The following is an 18,356-nucleotide window of genomic DNA, read 5'->3' as shown; positions in this document are numbered from 1 at the left end:
GTCACCTGCAGGGAAAGACATCACCCACAGACTGGGAGATCCCCTGCATCGTGGGTCATGTTGTTGTCCTTTTGTTGTCCTTCTCTGCCACCCCATCCCGACTGCATTCCTGCAGGCTGACTCAGGGTTTGCAGATACTGCCCACGCCTGCCCAGCCACATGGAGGGCTCAGCCCCTCCTCCTGGCAGAGCAGGTTGGCAGAACTCAGTCACTCAAGGTCACAGAGGTGTTTGGAATCAGGGAAAGGGGGAGGGAGGAGTGTGGGTACCATCATGGAAGACTTGGAGCTACAGTAGATGGATTTTGCAGAGCTCCTTGCTCCTGTGAGAGGAGACCTCTGCAGTGACCCATCAGCATGACTTTGTCAGGATATCCCAGGCTCAGCTGCCCTCCAAAGCAGACTCCAAGGAAACCACAGCAACATTGACTGACTGGCAGCCAGCAGTTAATGCTCCTTGGCACTTCTCCATCACTGAGTGGGAAAAGACCAGTGGGGTTAGAAGAGTCCTTCCATCTTCCAGGCTGAAGAAGAAAAGAAGTATTTGCTGTCCATCTGCAAATACTGGACAAGAAGAAAATAGTGATAGGGAAAATTGAAAAGTAATTTCAGCAAATTGTTCCGTTTCAGCAAATTGTTCCATTTCAGCAAAGCTCAGAGGAGGAGATGCCTGAAGTTGGATCCCCCAACTTGAACATGGATGAGGGACCAGAGGTGTCTCTGCCAGTGGCATAGGAGATGAGAGAGACACTGTAGGCTGAAGGCCATGTTGGACAGCAGAAATTGCAGACCTTTCCCCAAGTTCCAGGGACTGTATGTGTCTGAAATTGTACCTAAAAGCAGGCATTGTCCCCAGTGAACTGGTGACCTCCTAACAGGGGCCATGGCACTGATCAAATTAGGCTGGTGAAGGTCAGAGCAGAAATGCAGGAGGAACAACAACTTCCTTCCAAGCACGCACCAAAACTCAGGGCCAGACCTTGATGTCAGGGGATTTCTATTTTAAGTGGAACTGACTCAGTCTCTCACACTTCTGGTCTCTGTCAGCCTCACTCCACCCCCTCTGAGGTGTTTGCTCAAGGGGCATGGCTGGGGCTTGGGGCTGGGACACAGGACAGGGCTGCCACGTCAGGTCTGCTCTGCGTGGGGTTCTCTCAACTGGCAGCGACAAAACAGTTTTGGGGAAGGTTCTGGACGCATCAGCAATTATTATTGCAGGATCTTTCACCTCCAAACCTTGCTCTCTTCACCTTCCACAAGACTCAGGCAGAGTTACTGCTTTTTAGCTGTTCATTCTCATTGTGGTTGTCTTTTCTGACTGCTATATGTCAAAGTGTTGGCAAAGGAGGAACACATGGGGTATCTGCTGGCATCACCTCATGCTGCAGGAGTGGGCTGGCACTCCGGGCTGGCAGCAGCGTCCCTGCACTGCCTGGCAGCATTGCCACCTGCCTGGCAGCGTGTCCTTTCCCTGGTCCTGGAGCCTGACACGGCACTAACTGAAACACCTGCCCCTGGTATCTTATCTGCACACTGGGAGCGGGGAGATGGCCCAGAAATTCCATTTCATGGGTTTCCTACAGCCACAGGCACGCAGGGCAGGGCAGCCTGGCTGTGCCCCACTGGCTCTGCTCAGCCCTGGCCCTCTGCTCTCCTGTCCCTTCTTGGGGGCTCACTCAGCACCCTGCAGACAAAGGGATGTCAGGTCCTGAGGTGCTGGAAGTCCTCCAGATCTTTGTCACGTGGTGTTCATGGAGTATCAGCACTTGGATCCTACTCTCCTGCTGTCCTCTCTGACCTTGTTCCCTGCTGGCAGCCCCAGGATTGCTCCTGCACTGGAGGAGCAGAGAAATGTTTCAGTATTCTGCGTCCCATACAGGAGAGAGGGACCTGCCAGGCTGGGCAGGACACAGCCACCTGCATGACCACCAGTAGGGCTTCAGACAGCCTGGTAGAACCAAGGGACCTTCTGCCCCAAATACAAATCATCCCTGCTGGGTTTGCAGCCAGCCCTGGACACTGCTCCACTACAGAACCAGAGAATCATGGAATCTCCTGTGCTGGAAGGGACCTGCAAGGATCATGGAGTCCAACTCCTGGCCCTGCACAGACAGCCCAAAATCCCATCCTGTGCATCGCTGAGAGCATTGTCCAACGCTCACAGAATTCACAGAAATCACAGAATTCACAGAGTCACCAGGCTGGAAGAGACCTTGAAGATCATTGGGTCCAACCCAGCCCCAGCACCTCAACTAAACCCTGGCACCCAGTGCCACATCCAGGCTGTTTTGAACACACCCAGGCATGGTGCTGCACCACCTCCTCAGGCAGCCATTCCAGAACTTTGTCACAGAGCTCCTGGAGCTCTGGCAGCCTCGGAGCTGTGCCCATTCCCTGGGGAGCCTGGGCAGTGCCAGCACCCTCTGGGGAAGAAGCTTTCCCTGATGTCCAGCCTGACCTGCCCTGGCACACCTTCATGCCGTTCCTTCAGGTCCTGTCACAGCAGAGGATGTGGTGCCTGGGGCTGGCTCTGTCCCCAGCTGCTGCATCTGGCTCTGAGGAGTGGGCAGGAAAGGTCCCAGTGTATGGTCAGGATTTGAAGGCAGCAGACTGTGCCCATGGCTCTGCTGCCAGGGACAGGGACAGAGGGGTGAGGAGGCTTCCTTGGAGCTCGGTAGCTTCTCCCAGAGAAGAAGAGCCCAAATCCTGGCAGACGCTGAACATTTGCCAGCTGAGAGATCTGTCTCACCAGCTCCTCAGCAACTGCCCAAGCTGTGAGTAGCAGAGAGACCTCCCCCACCTGCAGTCACGAGTGCTATCAGCACCAGCATTGCCTCACATCACCCATGGTGCTGCCACACCTGCGACATTCCAGCAGGATATCGTCACCTGGTGACTCAGGGCCACTGGCTTTGGCTCTAAGCTGGAGCCTCTGACCTGAGCCTAGGGGACAATCTCTTGGGAGCTGCTGGCCCCTGCCTCTCTGTGGCACTGGGGAGCTCCAGGCTCTGTGGGTTGCTGGCTGGAGGCCGTGTGGGTCAGAGGGTCAGTGCTGAGCAATCCACTGATGGGACTGAGTCACTGCAGAGAGGGGAAAACTGCTCAGGTGGCCTGGGGATTTCTCCATCCTCTCCCTCTGGCTCTTGTGCTGCCACAGCCATAGCTGACAGCTCTGTCCTGCAGGTGGCACGGCTTGGAGCCTGGCAAGGATGGTGCTGACAGCCTCAGGAATCCCACTTGCACCTCTGTGCTTGTGGCTGGCCTGGCTGATGCTGCAGATGTTGGGTAGAGCAGCTCTGACACTGCTGGAGCACATCTTGCCCACCCATGGACAGGTCCTCATGGCTGTCAGGTGGGCATCCCACGGTGCAGAGAGTCTGCGAGGTAAAAAGCTTAGCAGGGAGGTTTTTCCCTTCCTGCATCATCCTTCAAGCATCCCAGGCAGTATCCTGGAAAACAGGGCTTTTTAGGTAAAGGCTTAGGATATTCCCTTCCTGTCCTGTGCCCTTCCCCAGGCTGGTCTGTGGGTAGCCCCAGAGCTGATGGTGCTGGTGGTGCTGGTGGTGCTGATGGTGCTGATGGTGCTGGTGGTGCTGGTGGTGCTGGTGGTGCTGATGGTGCTGATGGTGCTGGTGGTGCTGATGGTGCTGAGGGTGTGCAGCTTTGGGACCTCAGGGGGCTCCTGCCCCCCAAACCCAGCACAGTGCCAGCACTGCGGTGCCCTGCAGTGCACAGGTACCAAACTCACACAGCAGAGCACGGACAGGTGCCTCCCTCCTGCCTCCAGGGAGCCTGGGTAACCTTTCTCCCCTCTTGTGCACAGCAGTGGGGATGTGACCAGCTCCATGGGACGGCCCTGACTGGATGTGGCTTCAGCGAGGCTTCTCTGGCCCAGAGCAAGGCCCAGTGGAACGGGGTCTGTATGGCAGGGCACAGGCACAGCCCCCCAGGTCACAGACAGGCTGGGGGACACGGCCATGCCCTGTGCCAGGACACCTCGGGGGCAAGGACAGGTTTGGGGTGGCAGTATATGTGATGGTGACCTTAGTGGGGGCAGAATGGAAACCCCCAGCCTGGCTGGGGCTTGGAGAAGGGAATGCAGTGGCAGGGGCGTGGGCACAGCTCCCCACCCTCATTTGCATGTGTGCAAAGCAGGGAATTTTCCATCAGCAAGCAGCTGAAGTTTGTGCACGGTGACCTTTGTCCCCAGCCAGGCTGGGAGCCCACGGCAGCTGACAAATGTCACTGTGGTGCCCTGTTCCCCCCAGAGAACAGCCAGGGGGGCTGCGTTCTGCCCCCACACCCTGGGGCAGCCAGGGGGGCTGCGTTCTGCCCCCACACCCTGGCACTGCCAGCTCAAACCCAGCAGGACCCCCCAGATCTCCCCAGGGAGGGCCCCCAGCCACTTCTGGGCATCAGTGGGGGCCAGCACCCCCTGCCCACCCTGTACCAGCCCCTGGTGCTGCCCCAGCCCTGCAGGGAGGGCTGAGCTGTGGCACAGGCTCTGTGGGTGGCAGATGAGGCACAGACATTTCTGGGGTCCCTCAGTGCCTCACAGCATCAGGCCCTGTGGTCAGGGGCTGCCCGTGGGTGCAGGGTGGGCAGGATCTGCTCAGGATGGAGAGGGTGAACTGCCTGCTGGAGGGCTGGAAGTGGGACAACCAGGAGGGGCACTCAGGAGATGAAGAACGTGCCTTGGAGGTCTGTGGATGGAAGCCCTGCAGCTGGAACATCTGAGGACACCACGGGAGGAGCTGGCAGCCACTGCAGGCAGGGCTGTCAGTGCTCACCGAGCCCCTGGATGCCCCTGGCCCCTCCCAGAGCTCCGGGCCCACCTGGACCCCTCCCGGAGGGGGTGGCACTGGTGCCCCGGTGCCAGCCGTGTGGCACCAGTGTCCCCTGCCCTGCGGACACACAAAGCACAGGCTGCCCTGTGCCACCTCCCCCTCGCAGCCTTCCGAGGAAACACAAACGACAGCGTTCCCAAAGGGCAGCATCCACAAACGAGTGTTCCTGGGAAGCACAAATCACCTTGACTCTTGCTCAGAGCCCTGGGGTGGCCAGGGCAGAGCGTGGCAGGGCAGCAGCACCGTGCCTGGCTCGGGCTCTGTGAGCAGGCTGCTTTCCCCCAGTGCCAGTGCAGCTGGGTGCAGCACAGGTCTGACTGACCCAGCACAGACTCTGCCCCCAGAGCCTCCCCGTGGCTCTCTGGAGCCTCAGAGTGCCCTGTGCCAGAAGGGCTGGACCCCCATGGCTGCAGGAGGTGCTGGGGTTCACTGAGAGCAGCCAGGGGTGCTGAAGCACCCTGAGAGTGCTGCTAGAACAGGGGGAATGAGTGCATCCCCTCACCAGGAGGGCTCCAGGGCTCTGGGGAGCTGCTGCAGCACCCCCTGTGCAGTGTCACCAAACCCAAGCTGACGCAGCTCTGGAGCCCTGGGCACAGTGTGATGGCCAGAGTGGGGGACACAGCAGCAAGGGAACAGGAGGTTTACCCACAGCTGGGAAAAATGAAGGACTTCTTGCTAGAGACAGAGGGGCTGAATTGACACAAATGGAGAAACCAAATACTCATCCCAAAAGAAAGATAGTGGACTTGAGGATGGTTCATTTTCCACACTTAACTTAGGAGTGCTTTTGCTCCAAGTAATTTTTGCATTTGTGATTCTCCCTGACATTTACAGGGAACTTAAAGGTAAATCACCAAGAGGGGTCCCCCAAAGGGGAGAGCCCCTGGCCTCTCCCAAAGGCCTTCTGCTGCTTGCAGAGCACTGCTTGTTCAATTCCATGTGCAAACGCTGCCTCTGCCCTGAGCTGACCTTGCTGTGGGCTCTCAGTTCCTCCGGGAAAACAGCGAGGTGCCCCGGTGCAGCAGCAGTGCAGCCCCTGCTCCCAGGGCTGAGAACAGCTCCCTGACACCCCCAGGAGTGCCTGGCTGTCCCCGGGCTGTTCCCTGCCTGGCAGCCCCGGGAACTCACCTCCAGCTGTGCTCAGGGGAAATCCCACTGTTGTTTGGGTTTGAGTGTTCCTGTCGTGCTGCACACGCTGACTCTGGAAAAACCCACTCATGGAGCAGGGCTGGGATCCCGCAGAGGCCCTGGAGGCTGTGAGGTACCCCAGCAGTGAGCTCAGTGCAGTGTGCCATGGTCACACAGCAGCAGCTTTTCATCATCTCCAGGAGCAGCGGAGGAGAAGCTGCAGCTCCAGAGCCTGTCCTGGCCCCTGGCCCTGACCGGGGTGTGCAGGGCAAGCACTGAGGGTGCTCACTCCCCAGAGCCCAGTTTCCGTGGCACACCATCCCTGCAGGAGCAGTGGCACAGCCTGGGGCTGGAGGGATGAGCTTCTCTGACTCCCTCCTTGCCCCATGTCCCCCTGTCCCGTTCCAGGAGCCGGTGTGGGATCGGTGCCATGGGGACACCGATGGGAGCCCCAGTGTGGGTGGGGCAGGCTCAGCGTTGTGACACAGGGTGGCACAGACATTGGCCAGTGTCCTTCCATGAAGGACAGATGACAGGAATCCACAGGGGGTGCAGCCCCTGCGGGACCCTCCAGCAGCAGCCCGAGCCCCGGCTGGGCTGCAGCCGCCGTCTGTGTTTGCTGTGTCCCCTCCCTGCCCTCTCCCTCCTTTCCTGGGCAAACAGGCGTGGACCAGCCCGGTTATTGCCCGGCTCCCGCAGCCCGACTGTTTGCTGGAAACAAAGGGGAGCGTTCTCCTCCTCCCACGGGCTCTGTGTGCCTCACGTGCCCTGGCTCTGTCCGGCAGGAGAGGTGCCAGGGGGTGAGCAGGGGGTTTAGGGCAGTGTCCCCTCTGCCGCCTCTGTGAGGCCGCCGGGACAGGTCTGCTGTTGTGTGCTGTCACAGAGAGCTCGTGGCAGCCCTGGCAGCTCAGCAGAGCTCTCCAGAAGGTGCCTGAGCCTCATGGGGTTCTGACGTGGATTCTGAGTTTAGAAAAAAGAGATGTTTTCATTGATGGAGCAGGGGTGAAAGAGTCTGAGCCCTGCAGGGCCCTGGGAGAGCTGAGCTGTGCTGGGTCTGCTCTCACTGCCAGGGCTGATGCGGGACTCTGCCAAGGGCAGAGGGGCTGGGCAGCCCTGGCCGCCCCAGAGCTCAGTGTGAGGATGCTCTGTGACATGATGGCCACATGAAGAGAGCCTGAAGTGACAGACAAGAGCCTCAGGGACAGGGTGACAGGGTGCTGCACGCCTGGGGGACAGGGCAGCTTGTCCCTGCTGCCCTTCCAGCCTGAGGCAAGCGGCTCAGCATCACTGGCAAAGGAACCACCTGGCAAAGAGGCTCCTCATGCTGCACACAGGCAGCCCCGTCAGGGGGCACCTCAGGGGACCCACCCACTGCCCATCCACCGCCACCCACTGCCACCCATTGCCCATCCACTGCCACCCACTGCCACCCACTGCCATCCACTGCCCACCCACTGCCCACCCACTGCCACCCACTGCCATCCACTGCCCACCCACTGCCCACCCACTGCCACCCACTGCCATCCACTGCCCACCCACTGCCCATCCACCGCCACCCACTGCCACCCATTGCCCATCCACTGCCACCCACTGCCACCCACTGCCATCCACTGCCATCCATTGCCCATCCCCTGCCCATCTCAGCACCAGCATGACCCTTGCAGGCACTGCTACCTTACTGCTGCCCAGCCTTTCAAGCTTTCTCCATCTCAGCCATTCTTCTGGGCTTGGATTGGAGCAAATGGCCTGGAGAAACTCTCCTTTCCCCAGAAATTCCCAGGAGAATCTCTCCTTTCCCCCAGAGATTCCCAGGTCAGTGAGCAGTGCAGAGGCACCACGCACAGCTCACCCCACTGGGCTCCTCCACGAGGGAGGTGCTGAGCAGGAGAGCACAGGGGCATCCTGCAGGGCAAGGAGGGATCTGAGAAGCTCCTCAGAGTTGGGGGTCCCAGCAGTGCCCACCCGCTGGCCCTGGTGTTTGGTGCTGTACCCTCATTGTCCTCCCCACCCATGGGATTGGATGTGTGTCCCTGTTCCACCCCCAGTGCCTGGGGAGCCGTGGGGGTCCATGGCCGTGGGGGCATGGGGTGGAACAGATTCCCAGCTGGTTTTACACCTGCCCTTGGCTACAGCAGAGCTCCCCTGTCCCTGAGCAGCAGCTGTAGAGAGCCCCAGGATGGGGCAGTGTGTTGGTGTGTGGTACAGAGCAGGCTCAGGAGCACTCCTGACCCGTGTCTCTGTTCTGTCAGAGAGTTTGGAATGTGTTCCTGGGTTTGGAATGTGCTACTGGGGGTGTCCCTGTGGGCCACAATGTGGGGGGATGTCAGTAGTGTTTGATTTTTGTGCAGACTTGTCCAAAACACAGAGGGCTGGATGAAATACCTGGAGGGGGGATGTAGGAAAAAACCTCTGCTGGGTCCCAGTGGAATATTTGGACTCTGGTGAGGCACCTCCCAGGAGACATCTGCAAAACACGCACTCATCTCCCAGGAAACAGTCTCAGCCTGTGTGAATTCAGGCTGGAGAAGATGAATGTGCCATTCCCAGGCAGTGTCCAGGGCTGCTGTCTGGGACAGTCTGGTGACAGCCAGGGACCCTCACTGGCTGCGAGCTTCTGGAAACAGGCAGGGAAGGCAGAGGAGCATCTCAAAGAGGCAGCTTGGGCAGGGATCCCGGGGGTTACAGAGCCAGCCTGAGGTCACTCCTGTGCCACTGCAGTGTCACCTTGCCCCAGTGACCTCTCCTGTTGTCTCCAGGCAGCTCCGTGACAACGCCTGAACCTTGTGCAATGCCATGGAATGAAACTAAAAATAGCTGCAGCTCCTTCCAGAGCACCTGGCTGCCAGCACCTGCCAGGAGCTGCGCTCCAAGGGCTCCCTCCTCCGAGCTGATGTGGGCACTGAGTGAGGGCACTGCTCAGCCTGCTCCTCTCCTGCCCCAGGCCTTGCCTCAGCAATCTGGGGGTGTGGGAAGGGTGCTGGGGGGTGCTGGGGGATGCTGGGGCATGTTGGGTGGGTGCTGGGGCATGTTAGGGTGTTGCTGGAGATTTTGGGGGGAAGTTGGGCGATGTTGGAGGGTGTTCAGGGAGTGTTGGGTGCTGCCAAGCTGCCCATCCTGGCCCCTGGCACAGCGTGGGTTCTGCCCAAGCCTCACCAAGGCGCAGTGTCATCACCCCCTGAGCCTGATACAGGCACTGGTGCCCCCATCTCTGCTGCCTGAGCTTTGCAGAGGGAGCTGGGGTCAGCCCTGGGGGTTGGCAGAGGAGCAGGTTCAAGTTATTCATCCTTCAGGTAACCCACTTTGTGCTTGACTGGCCAAGCTGCCCATGCCCTGACTCTGCTGGCACCCCACACCTGGGCACAGCGCTGTGCCCATTCAAACTGGACACAGATCAGCTCTTTGGGGAATTTTTTCTCCACTAAGTAAGATACTTGGCTCATTTCAGGTACAGGGCAGTGGACCAAGGGCAGAGCAGTCATGAGCCCTGAGGATGACATGTGAGCTTTTACAGATTCCCTGCAGTCCTTGCAGCCAGAGCATTGTCACCTTTGAGTCAGGAGCAAGGATAGTGACACACTCCATCCACAATCAGAGGGCTAAAAAGGTATCTTTATTACAGTCTCATGATATTTATAACCAACATCGTTCACCCAGAACCTGACTGGTTCTCAACAACACCTGTAACCCAACTGGTTAATTAAGGAACCACCCTTTGGTAAACACCTTACGAGAAAAACAACTTGTTCAAAACACAGGCTGCAGATTGTTTACATTTGTTTACGATTCTTTCTCTCTGCCTGCCTAAAACTTCCCAGACCAATTTATGGGAAAGCTTATCTTGCTGTCTCTCTCTATGACCAGGCTGTTGTATCCACAAGCACCTGAAGCTCACAGGAGTGCTGTGAGGTCCTTGGCTGTCAGGGAGCTCAGGCTGAGCTGCTCTTCCCCTGTTGCAGGGATCCCTCCGAGGCAGCAGTGCCTCCCTCACGCAGGCCAGACCTTGGGCATTGCCACTCTGCTCCTGCAGAGCCCAGCAGGAGCCAAAATCCTCCTTTTCTCATGAAAGTTTCCAAATGGTGCTCAAAACTCAGAGCATTGTTGAGTCAGAGAGCAGCACGTGGCTGCAGAGGCAGGGTGAGTGATGCCTGGTGCAGGCTGACCTAGAACAGAGGCTGGACAGAGCTAAAGAATAAAGCAGGGATTTATTAGGCGACCTCAACAGATCCACCTTGGGCAGCACAAGAGCCCAGCCAGGACTACACCCCAAAATGGTCAAAAAATGAATGACTGCTCACGGGGTCTCTCACTTTTATGTGAGAGTTTATGGAGAGTTTTATGTGAGGGTTTAATGGAGAGTACTCCATTTGCATATTGGAGTTAATTGTCCAATTACAGCTCCAGCCCATGAAGCCTCATCCTTCTTGTTTTTCTCTCTTCAGCCCACATTATTTGTGCTCTTGGGCTGAGATCTGGATCATTTGTCCTTGGTCCCCAGCTAGAGCAGGAATTGTTTTGTCTCCCTGCTCTGTGCAGAGAGCTCACCATCCCCTAATGTGAACCCAGACCCACACACTAAAGCAGCACAGAATGTGAAAAACAGAAAAGCCAAAACCTGAGGCATCATGAGAGGGGAGAGACCTCAGGCACAGCTGAGCACAGCCCAGTCTGTGGCCCTGGCTGCCCCTCACTGTCACACACTCTGAAACAGCTCCAGTGCAGGAGGGGTGAGGGGCTTGTGCCTCACTGAGCCCACTGATCTGGGAGCACTCACTCCTTCTGTCCCCCAACCCACAGTCAGTGTCAGCCCAGCTGTGGTGGCCGAGCACCAAGTGCCAGCTGGGCACAGCGTGGCTCTGAGTGGAGCAAGGGGCCATCCCACCACCAAAATCCTGTCAGCAATGTCCCACATGCCACCATGAACCCCTGTCAGAACGCCCTGTGTCCCACCCTGGCACCCCTGGCAGCACTGTCCCGCCTGTCTGGGGCACACCCTGCCCTCAGGAGCACCTCTGGGTCCCAGGGCTCGTTCCCTGCTCTGCCATTGTCTGCCCCAGCTCCAGGGACACAGCAGGATGCCATTGTCCCCCTGTGCCCTGGATGCTAGCCCATTGTCCCTTCTGGCTCAGGCAGGGGTGGGCAGTGCTGGGCAGGTGTGGCAGGGGGTTGAGTTTTTATCTTCTTTTTGTCAGGGTCAGGATTAAGTGTGTGAGATGATATTTCTTGTTGAGACTCAGATGTTTGTTGGTTCTTATCTCTGTCACAGTCTCACAAACCCTGAGTTCTACAGCACTTCACTCTAACAAACTAAAAATGGAGCCCTGTCTCTCTCTCTACAAGACCTTTTAAGGATAAACTGTCCAATTAAAAAATTACACCTCAATTATTTTTACTTTTAACCCAATAACCAACCACCCGTGGCCGCAATGGGGACTTTTTAATCCAATTACACAAAACCACCCAAACCCATGGAGAAGAAGGTGAAGAAGAAGGAGCAGCCTCTGCCCTAAAACCTCCATCTTGCTTTACATATAGTACTGTATTCTAAAACCTTAAACTCTTAAGTTTTTTACCCTGTGGTATTACACACTTCTATTCAAACTCCACACCCACAATCCCAGTGCTGCCATTCCATTCTGGAAGCTTCTCCACGGCCTCAGGTCAATGCAGTGTTCTCCTGGGGGTCAGTGCCTGTCAGCACAGAAATCTGAAATTCTCAGTGGCCGGGTTCCAGCAGCAGGGGGTCCCAGGAAGGGCAGTTGGGCTCTGCTGGCTGCCAGGGTTGAGGTGTCCTGGCCCTTGCCACTGCCCTGGGCAGGACAGGGACACGCTCCTGCAGCTCCAGGCCTGGCAGACACCCACCCCCAGAGCTGCCTGCATGACACAGGGCAGTGCCCAAAGGAGCCCCATGGCCCTGCAGCTCCTCAGGCTGAGGAAGAGGGGACAGAGCAGGGAGGGAGGACAGGGAGGGGAGCAGAGCACTGGGACAGACGAGATGAGGTGGATTTGGGGACAGGAGGGGCAAACAGGGAAAGACAGTGGGTGCAGGAGAGAGTCTGGGTTTGGGGAGGAGTCCCAGATACAGAGATCAGGCACCCCAGTTCTGGTTAGGGTTAGGGTTAGGGTTAGGGTTAGGGTTAGGGTTAGGGTTAGGGTTAGGGTTAGGGTTAGGGTTAGGGTTAGGGTTAGGGTTAGGGTTAGGGTTTGGGTTAGGGTTAGGGTTAGGGTTAGGGTTAGGGTTAGGGTTAGGGTTAGGGTTTGGGTTTGGTTTAGGGTTAGGGTTAGGGTTCGGATTAGGTTTAGGGTTCTGTTCAAAGCACTGCCCCAAGGGGAAGTCAGCAGGAAAAGCAGCAACAAAGCTTGGGAGAGCTGGGCCAGCACATCTGGCCCCACACTATTGCAAGCAGCATGTCCTGGAGTCACCAGTCCTTCCTCCTGCCAGGGACAGGGCTGTCAGAACCATCCTCATGGGCATTTTTGGCCATTTGAGGGTGTCCTGTGCCCAGGCTGTGTGTGCAGGGGATGTGCCACATCGTGCCCAGTGCCAGTCCTGCCACAGGAGGCTCAGTGCTGGCCCTCAGGCCCCCTGAATGCCCCCTGCTCCAGGGAGAGTGTGGAATATCTGCCATGGGAAAGGCTGAGCTGGGCAGCCATGGCCAGTGCCAGGCTGTGGGCACCCCTCACCTGGCTTCTTCTCAGGGGTCCTTGGGGGATGCCTGGGGCTGTTGTGGAGTTTTGGAGAATCTTGGGGGATATTTGGGATGCTGAGGGAAGCTGGGGGTGTTGGGGCATAGTGGGCTATTCCAGGATGGAGTATTCTAGGGGGAATGCTGAAGGGATGTTTAGGGATGTTGGAGATTTTTTGGGGATGCTGGGGGATGCTGGAGGGACATTGGGGAATTTGGGGATACTGGGGGTTTTGTGGGGATGCTGGGGAGAGGTTTGAGGATGTTTGGGGGATGTTGTGGGATGCCGGGGGGGATGCTGAGGGGCCGGTTGGGGCTGTTGAGGCAAACGCTGGGGGTGTTGGGGATTGCGGACCTGCCCAGCCTGGCCGCTGTCCCATCTCCCGGGCGGTGGGTGACCAGCAGAGGGCTCGGTCCCCTCCCGCCGCCGCTTTATCCCGGCGGGCGCTCCGCTGGCGCCCAGAGCGCGGCCGGAGCCGGAGCGAGCGGCCGTGCCCGGAGCCCGGGGCTGCGCCGCTCCCGCACCGGAGCGGGGCACGATGCCATCGCCACCGCCTCTGCCGCTGCTGCTGCTGCTGCTGCTGCTGGCCCCGGGGGCCGCGGGCAGCGCCGGGCTCGGGCAGGCTGCGGACAGCGGCGGGAGCCCCGGGGCACCGGGGGAGAGGCAGCGGCTGCGCCGGGGCACGGAGGAGGACGCCAGGTCGGTGCAGCAGTACGTGCCGGGGGTGCGGGTGGAGTTCCCGCGGCCCCTCAACTCTGCCAGCCTGCAGCCCACGCGGGCCCTGCTGCCCTCCAGCACCGAGCCGTCCGAACGGCGGCCCGGGGTCCCCACGGAGCGGGACCGGGCAGAGCCCCGGGCCAACCTCACCACCGTGTCCGACAAGCGGCTGCAGATGCACAACCCGCTGTACCCGGTGACCGAGAGCTCCTACAGCGCCTACGCCGTCATGTTCCTGTCCCTCATCGTCTTCACCGTGGGGATCATCGCCAACCTGTCCGTGATGTGCATCGTGTGGCACAACTACTACATGAAGAGTGCCTGGAACTCCATCCTGGCCAGCCTGGCTTTCTGGGACTTCCTCATCCTCTTCTTCTGCCTGCCTGTGGTCATCTTCAACGAGATCACCAAGAAGAGGCTGCTGGGGGACGTGTCCTGTCGCATTGTGCCCTTCATGGAGGTAAGGGGCTGCACGGGTCCGCAGGGATCCAGGGCTCTGCTCCTCTCTGCCCTCTTGCTCCGGGGCAGGCTGTGGGGCTGGTGGCCTGGCACAAGGACTGTGTGCCAGAGATCCCCGCTGTGGGGCACAGCAAGGAGTTGAGGGACAGCACCCACAGTGGCCTTCCCTCTGTCCCAGGCCATGGCTCAGCTCTGCAGCCAGCACTGATGCTGCCAGGGCTGGGAAAAGCCCATTAGATCCCATCCAGCCAGCACAGGGACTCCTGTCAGCAGGGTCACTCCATTTGTCCGTTCCTGTCCCACCCCAAAGCCTGGGGGCTCAACCTGCTGGCCCAGAAACTGGCCACTGTGGGCTGCTGAGGATGGCCCATGGGCAGGGGGCTGCAGGTGGGCAGTGCTGGTCAGCACTGCAATGGGACAGCCCAGGAATTAGGTCTGGAAGCCTGAGATCTGTACACTCAGGGAGAGCCAGGCTCCCACTGAGAAGGCCAGAGGGACTGTGGGGACAGGAGATGGCAGAATGAGCAGAACTGCCCCAGAGGGCAGGATTTGGGCTGGTGCTGGAAACCCCCCCTCAGTGTGCTCCTCTCCCATCCTCGAGGGAACCTCGGGTCCAGCTGTGCCCCTTCCTGCCCCGGTGGGACAGACAGACCAAGCCTGCCTGTTTTCTGTGCTCAATGCCCCGTTCACCAAAGGCTGCCAACACCTGGAGGAGCTCAGAGGCAGTGTCAGGTCACTGAAGAACCCCTCAGGCTCGGTCAGACCAGCCAGGGTTCAGCACCTGCCTCTCCCACTGAGCATCCACCCCAGTGCTCCGGATTCCCGGCTGCTCTGTGCCCTGCTGGCCCCAGAACAGCCCCCTGTGACAGCCCCCTGTGACAGCCCCCTGTCTGTGACAGGCACCTGTCCCTTGTGCAAGGGTCCCTGGCTGGGCACAGCTCCAGCAATGCCCCTGGCTCCTCCGGGTGCAGGGTGTTGGACCAGGCTGTCCCATCCCACTGAGCACAGCCCCAAACCTGCACAGCCCAGCACAGGGATGGGGTGTTTGCTGGGGGAGCCCTGCAGCCCCCTGCTCCCCTGTGCCCTGCCCAGCGGTCACTGCTCCTTTCCAGAGCTGTCCCACCCCATCCTCTCACTAACTGGAGTGTTTGCCCCACCCCTGTCCTGCACCTCAGGCTTCCAACTGCATCTGGGGGGACTCAGAGAGGGGCAGGAATTTGCCCAAGCTGGCTCAGTGTCCCAGTGAAGGATGATGTCCCCAAAACAGATGCTGTCTCGAGGAGCATCTGGGGAAGATCTGCTGCTCATGGGCTCCCTGTCCCCCTGAGAGAACCCTGGGGGTGGCACCACCAGGTTCAGCAGCACCAGGGTGCCCTGGGACAGCTTGGTCCCAGAGGAGTCAGGAAGGGACAGGAATGCTGGGGGGATGTTGGTGCTGCAGAAGGAGCCTGAAGCACGGCCCTGGTGTGGGGGTCCTGCTCTGCCCCCCAGCACCAGCCCTGCCCTGCCCTCCTGCCCCCAGACTTGGGCCCAGCTGCAGGGAGCCTGGCTGGGAGCCACAGCCAGGCCAGAGCCAAATCCCCAGCAGAGTCAGCCGAGACAGGGGAGCTCTGCAGGCCAGGGGTTCCTGTCTGCTGGGGCTGTGGCTCGGCACTGGATGGAGGCTGTGGGAAGCAGATGTACCCTGGCACAGAGCCAGGCTTTGGGAGCAGAGCCGCTTACAGGGGCTCCTGGGGACAGGCTGAGTGCAGGGATGTGCTGCACTGGCTGGTGGCACCAGTGCCATCCCTGCCAGGACACTGCAGATGGGTGCTCCACAGCACCAAGGGCACCAGGAGAGATGGAAGAGCCCTTGGAAGGGTGTAGGGGAGGAGGCAGCAGCACAGCAGCACCAATGCCTCAGGTGCCTGCAGGGAACAGGCACAGTGTGCTGGGTGCTGGCTGTGGGGCAGAGCAGGCTGCTGGGTGACCAGGCTGGCTCTGGGCTTTGGGCAGGAGCTGGGAGGTGGTGCTGGGTGCAGGATGCTGGTGCTGGTGTCCTGGTGCTGTGTCTGGGGAGATGCTGCTGTGCATAACCCATGGTGCTGCCAAGTGCTGGCATCACTCTGGCCATCAGCTGCTGCAGTGACCAGCCCAGGGCCAAGGAAAAGGCTGGGGGGTCAGTGTTCCAGGCTGTTCCCCATGCACCACGTGGAGCCCTGGGAAGTTTCCTGAGTGCTGGGAAGGTCTTTCAGCAGGGGTTTGATGTTTGATGGCTTCGTGAGGCCAGGAATGGCCACAGCACTGGGACACCAGCATGTGACTCTGCCATCATCTTGGCCAAGGGCTGTGGGACTTGGCTCCCAGATCTGGGACTGGGAATGCTGGTCAGTCCAGGCCAGCCCTCCCAGAGCCACAGCGAATCCTCTCCCTCCCTTGGCCTCCTCCTTTGGCAAAGGGGATGTTTTTCTTGCTATTCTCAATGCAGCGGAAATTGCCCCAAGCTGATTTGGGACAAGAGCGCCTTCAACTCGCTTGGCCTGTCCAGGCAGGCCTTGGGAACCCTGGGAAGGTGCTGGTGGCTGTGATGGTCCCTGCTTCTCCTCTGCAAGAGCCATCTAGAATAGAGGAAGAGCCTGAAGGACAATCCTTGGCTGGATGGACAGACAGACATCCAGCTAACCTTCTCCCTTCTGCAGAAAAGGGAGCTGGGCAGGGACTACAGGGTCAGGGGACATTTTTATCCTTTCAGGAGTCACAGAAAAGTGGCTCTAAACCCTGGGATGCAGCCACAGGCTGTGACCTCCCTACAGCCTTTGGAGGAGGGGTGGTGGTCTCAGGTAGCCAGGGGTTTGCCCGAGCCTGGTAAAGCCAAGCCCCTGCAGCAGGGCCCACCTGTTCTGCCTCCTCCCTCACCAGGTCTCCTCGCTGGGAGTCACCACCTTCAGCCTCTGTGCCCTGGGCATCGACAGGTTCCACGCAGCCACCAGCCCCCAGGCCAGCACCCGGCCCATCGAGCAGTGCCAGTCCATCATTGCCAAGCTGGCCGTCATCTGGGTGGGCTCCATGACGCTCTCGGTGCCCGAGGTCCTGCTCTGGCAGCTGGCGCGGGACACGTCGCCCGTGTCCGGCGTGGTGACCGAGTACTGCACCATGAAGCCCTGGTCCCACCTGCCCGAGTCCATCTACTCGCTGGTGCTCACCTACCAGAACGCCCGCATGTGGTGGTACTTCGGCTGCTACTTCTGCCTGCCCGTGCTCTTCACCGTCAGCTGCCAGCTGGTGACGCGGCGCATCCGCGGCTCCGACAAGAAGAGCGAGTGCCGGGGCGCCAAGCACGGCCAGAGCGAGGGCCACCTCAACTGCACCATCATCGCCCTGACCGCCATCTACGGGCTCTGCACCACGCCCGAGAACGTCTGCAACATCGTGGTGGCCTACATGTCCCCCGACCTGTCTAAGCAGACCTTGGATCTGCTCAACCTCATCAACCAGTTCTTCCTGTTCTTCAAGTGCTCCGTGACGCCCGTCCTGCTCTTGTGTCTCTGCCGTCCCCTGGGCCAGGCCTTCATGGACTGCTGCTGCTGCTGCTGCGAGGGCTGCGGCCCCGACACCACTTCCAGCGAGAGCAGCGCCGACAGTAAGCTCAAAACCGAGATGTCCTCCTCCATCTTCTTCGACAAGCCCCGGGAGACTCCCCCGCCCCTCCTGGCCCTTGGCACCCCGTGCTAAGTGCCACTGGGGAGCCGTAGAGATCATTTCACCTCCTCCTCCCAAGACCAAACGTTGTTCTGCCATTAGTACTCATGTCTGGACGTGGAGCAAGCAGAAAGAGGCAGCTCAGGGGGCTGCGCCGTGGGCCTCAAACCCAGCTTTGGGCAGGTGGGGCTCGAAATGCCAGTCCCCGTGGCTACCCTGGTGACCCTCTTGACTCTGCCCAAAGGTCAGCGAGGACAGCAGCACCCTCCTGTCCCTGGGGCTGCTGCTCTGGAGATGGCATTGTGCCGGAAAGGTCGTACCTGAAACTACAGAGGCTGACCATGATGGCTCACAGAGGACACAGCAAACACAAACTGCCCTCTTCCTGTCCCCTCCCCTCCTGCCAGCCCCTCCACAAGAGGAAAAGTTCCAACTGGTCGTATCCCACGGATCCAAGCCGTGCCCTGTATGAGCTCAATAAACCAGTAACCTAGAGCACGTCGTGCTTGCACCCTCTGGCACTGCTGGGCTGAGCCCTGGGAGCCCCCTGGAATGGCTCTTCCCTAAACCTGGGGGGCTCTGGGGTGAGCACGGGCAGCTGGGGGGCAGGAGGGTAGGGAAGCAGCTGTGCCAGAGCGGGCAGCAGCCAGGGGAGATGGGGAAAGGCCCCCAGCCCCTTTGCTCCCTCCCTCTCGGGTGATGCTGAGCGGTGCCTGTGAGAGGGTGCCCACTGAAGTGTTGGGTTTGGGGTGATTTGTAGGACCTGAACTGGTCCCAGTAAAGTCCAACCAGCTCAGCAGAGGGCTGAGGTAGCCCCCAGCCTGGTTCCCCAGGTGCACTATGCA

At 59.5% G+C, this 18,356-nt stretch overlaps 1 protein-coding gene across 1 annotated transcript; it reads left to right on the top strand.

Moving 5' to 3' along the window:
- Positions 1-13,099: 13,099 nt before the first annotated feature.
- GPR37L1 (G protein-coupled receptor 37 like 1) lies at positions 13,100-18,006 on the top strand. The gene is made up of 2 exons (XM_064398755.1): positions 13,100-13,834; positions 16,732-18,006. Exons 1-2 carry the CDS (start codon positions 13,196-13,198, stop codon positions 17,542-17,544), a joined length of 1,452 nt encoding a protein of 483 aa, XP_064254825.1. The 5' UTR covers positions 13,100-13,195; the 3' UTR covers positions 17,545-18,006.
- Positions 18,007-18,356: the final 350 nt, after the last annotated feature.

The sequence above is a fragment of the Passer domesticus genome, chromosome 25 (genome assembly GCF_036417665.1).
Source record: "Passer domesticus isolate bPasDom1 chromosome 25, bPasDom1.hap1, whole genome shotgun sequence".
Classification (NCBI taxonomy): domain Eukaryota; kingdom Metazoa; phylum Chordata; class Aves; order Passeriformes; family Passeridae; genus Passer; species Passer domesticus.
This window is presented reverse-complemented; position numbering and strand designations above follow the sequence as displayed.

Excerpts from the sequence above, each read along its gene's own strand:
- GPR37L1 (XM_064398755.1), top strand. The coding sequence starts at position 13,196 with ATGCCATCGCCACCGCCTCTGCCGCTGCTGCTGCTGCTGCTGCTGCTG. Across the intron at positions 13,835-16,731 it reads GCATTGTGCCCTTCATGGAG|GTCTCCTCGCTGGGAGTCAC; the intron begins GTAAGGGGCTGC and ends CTCCCTCACCAG.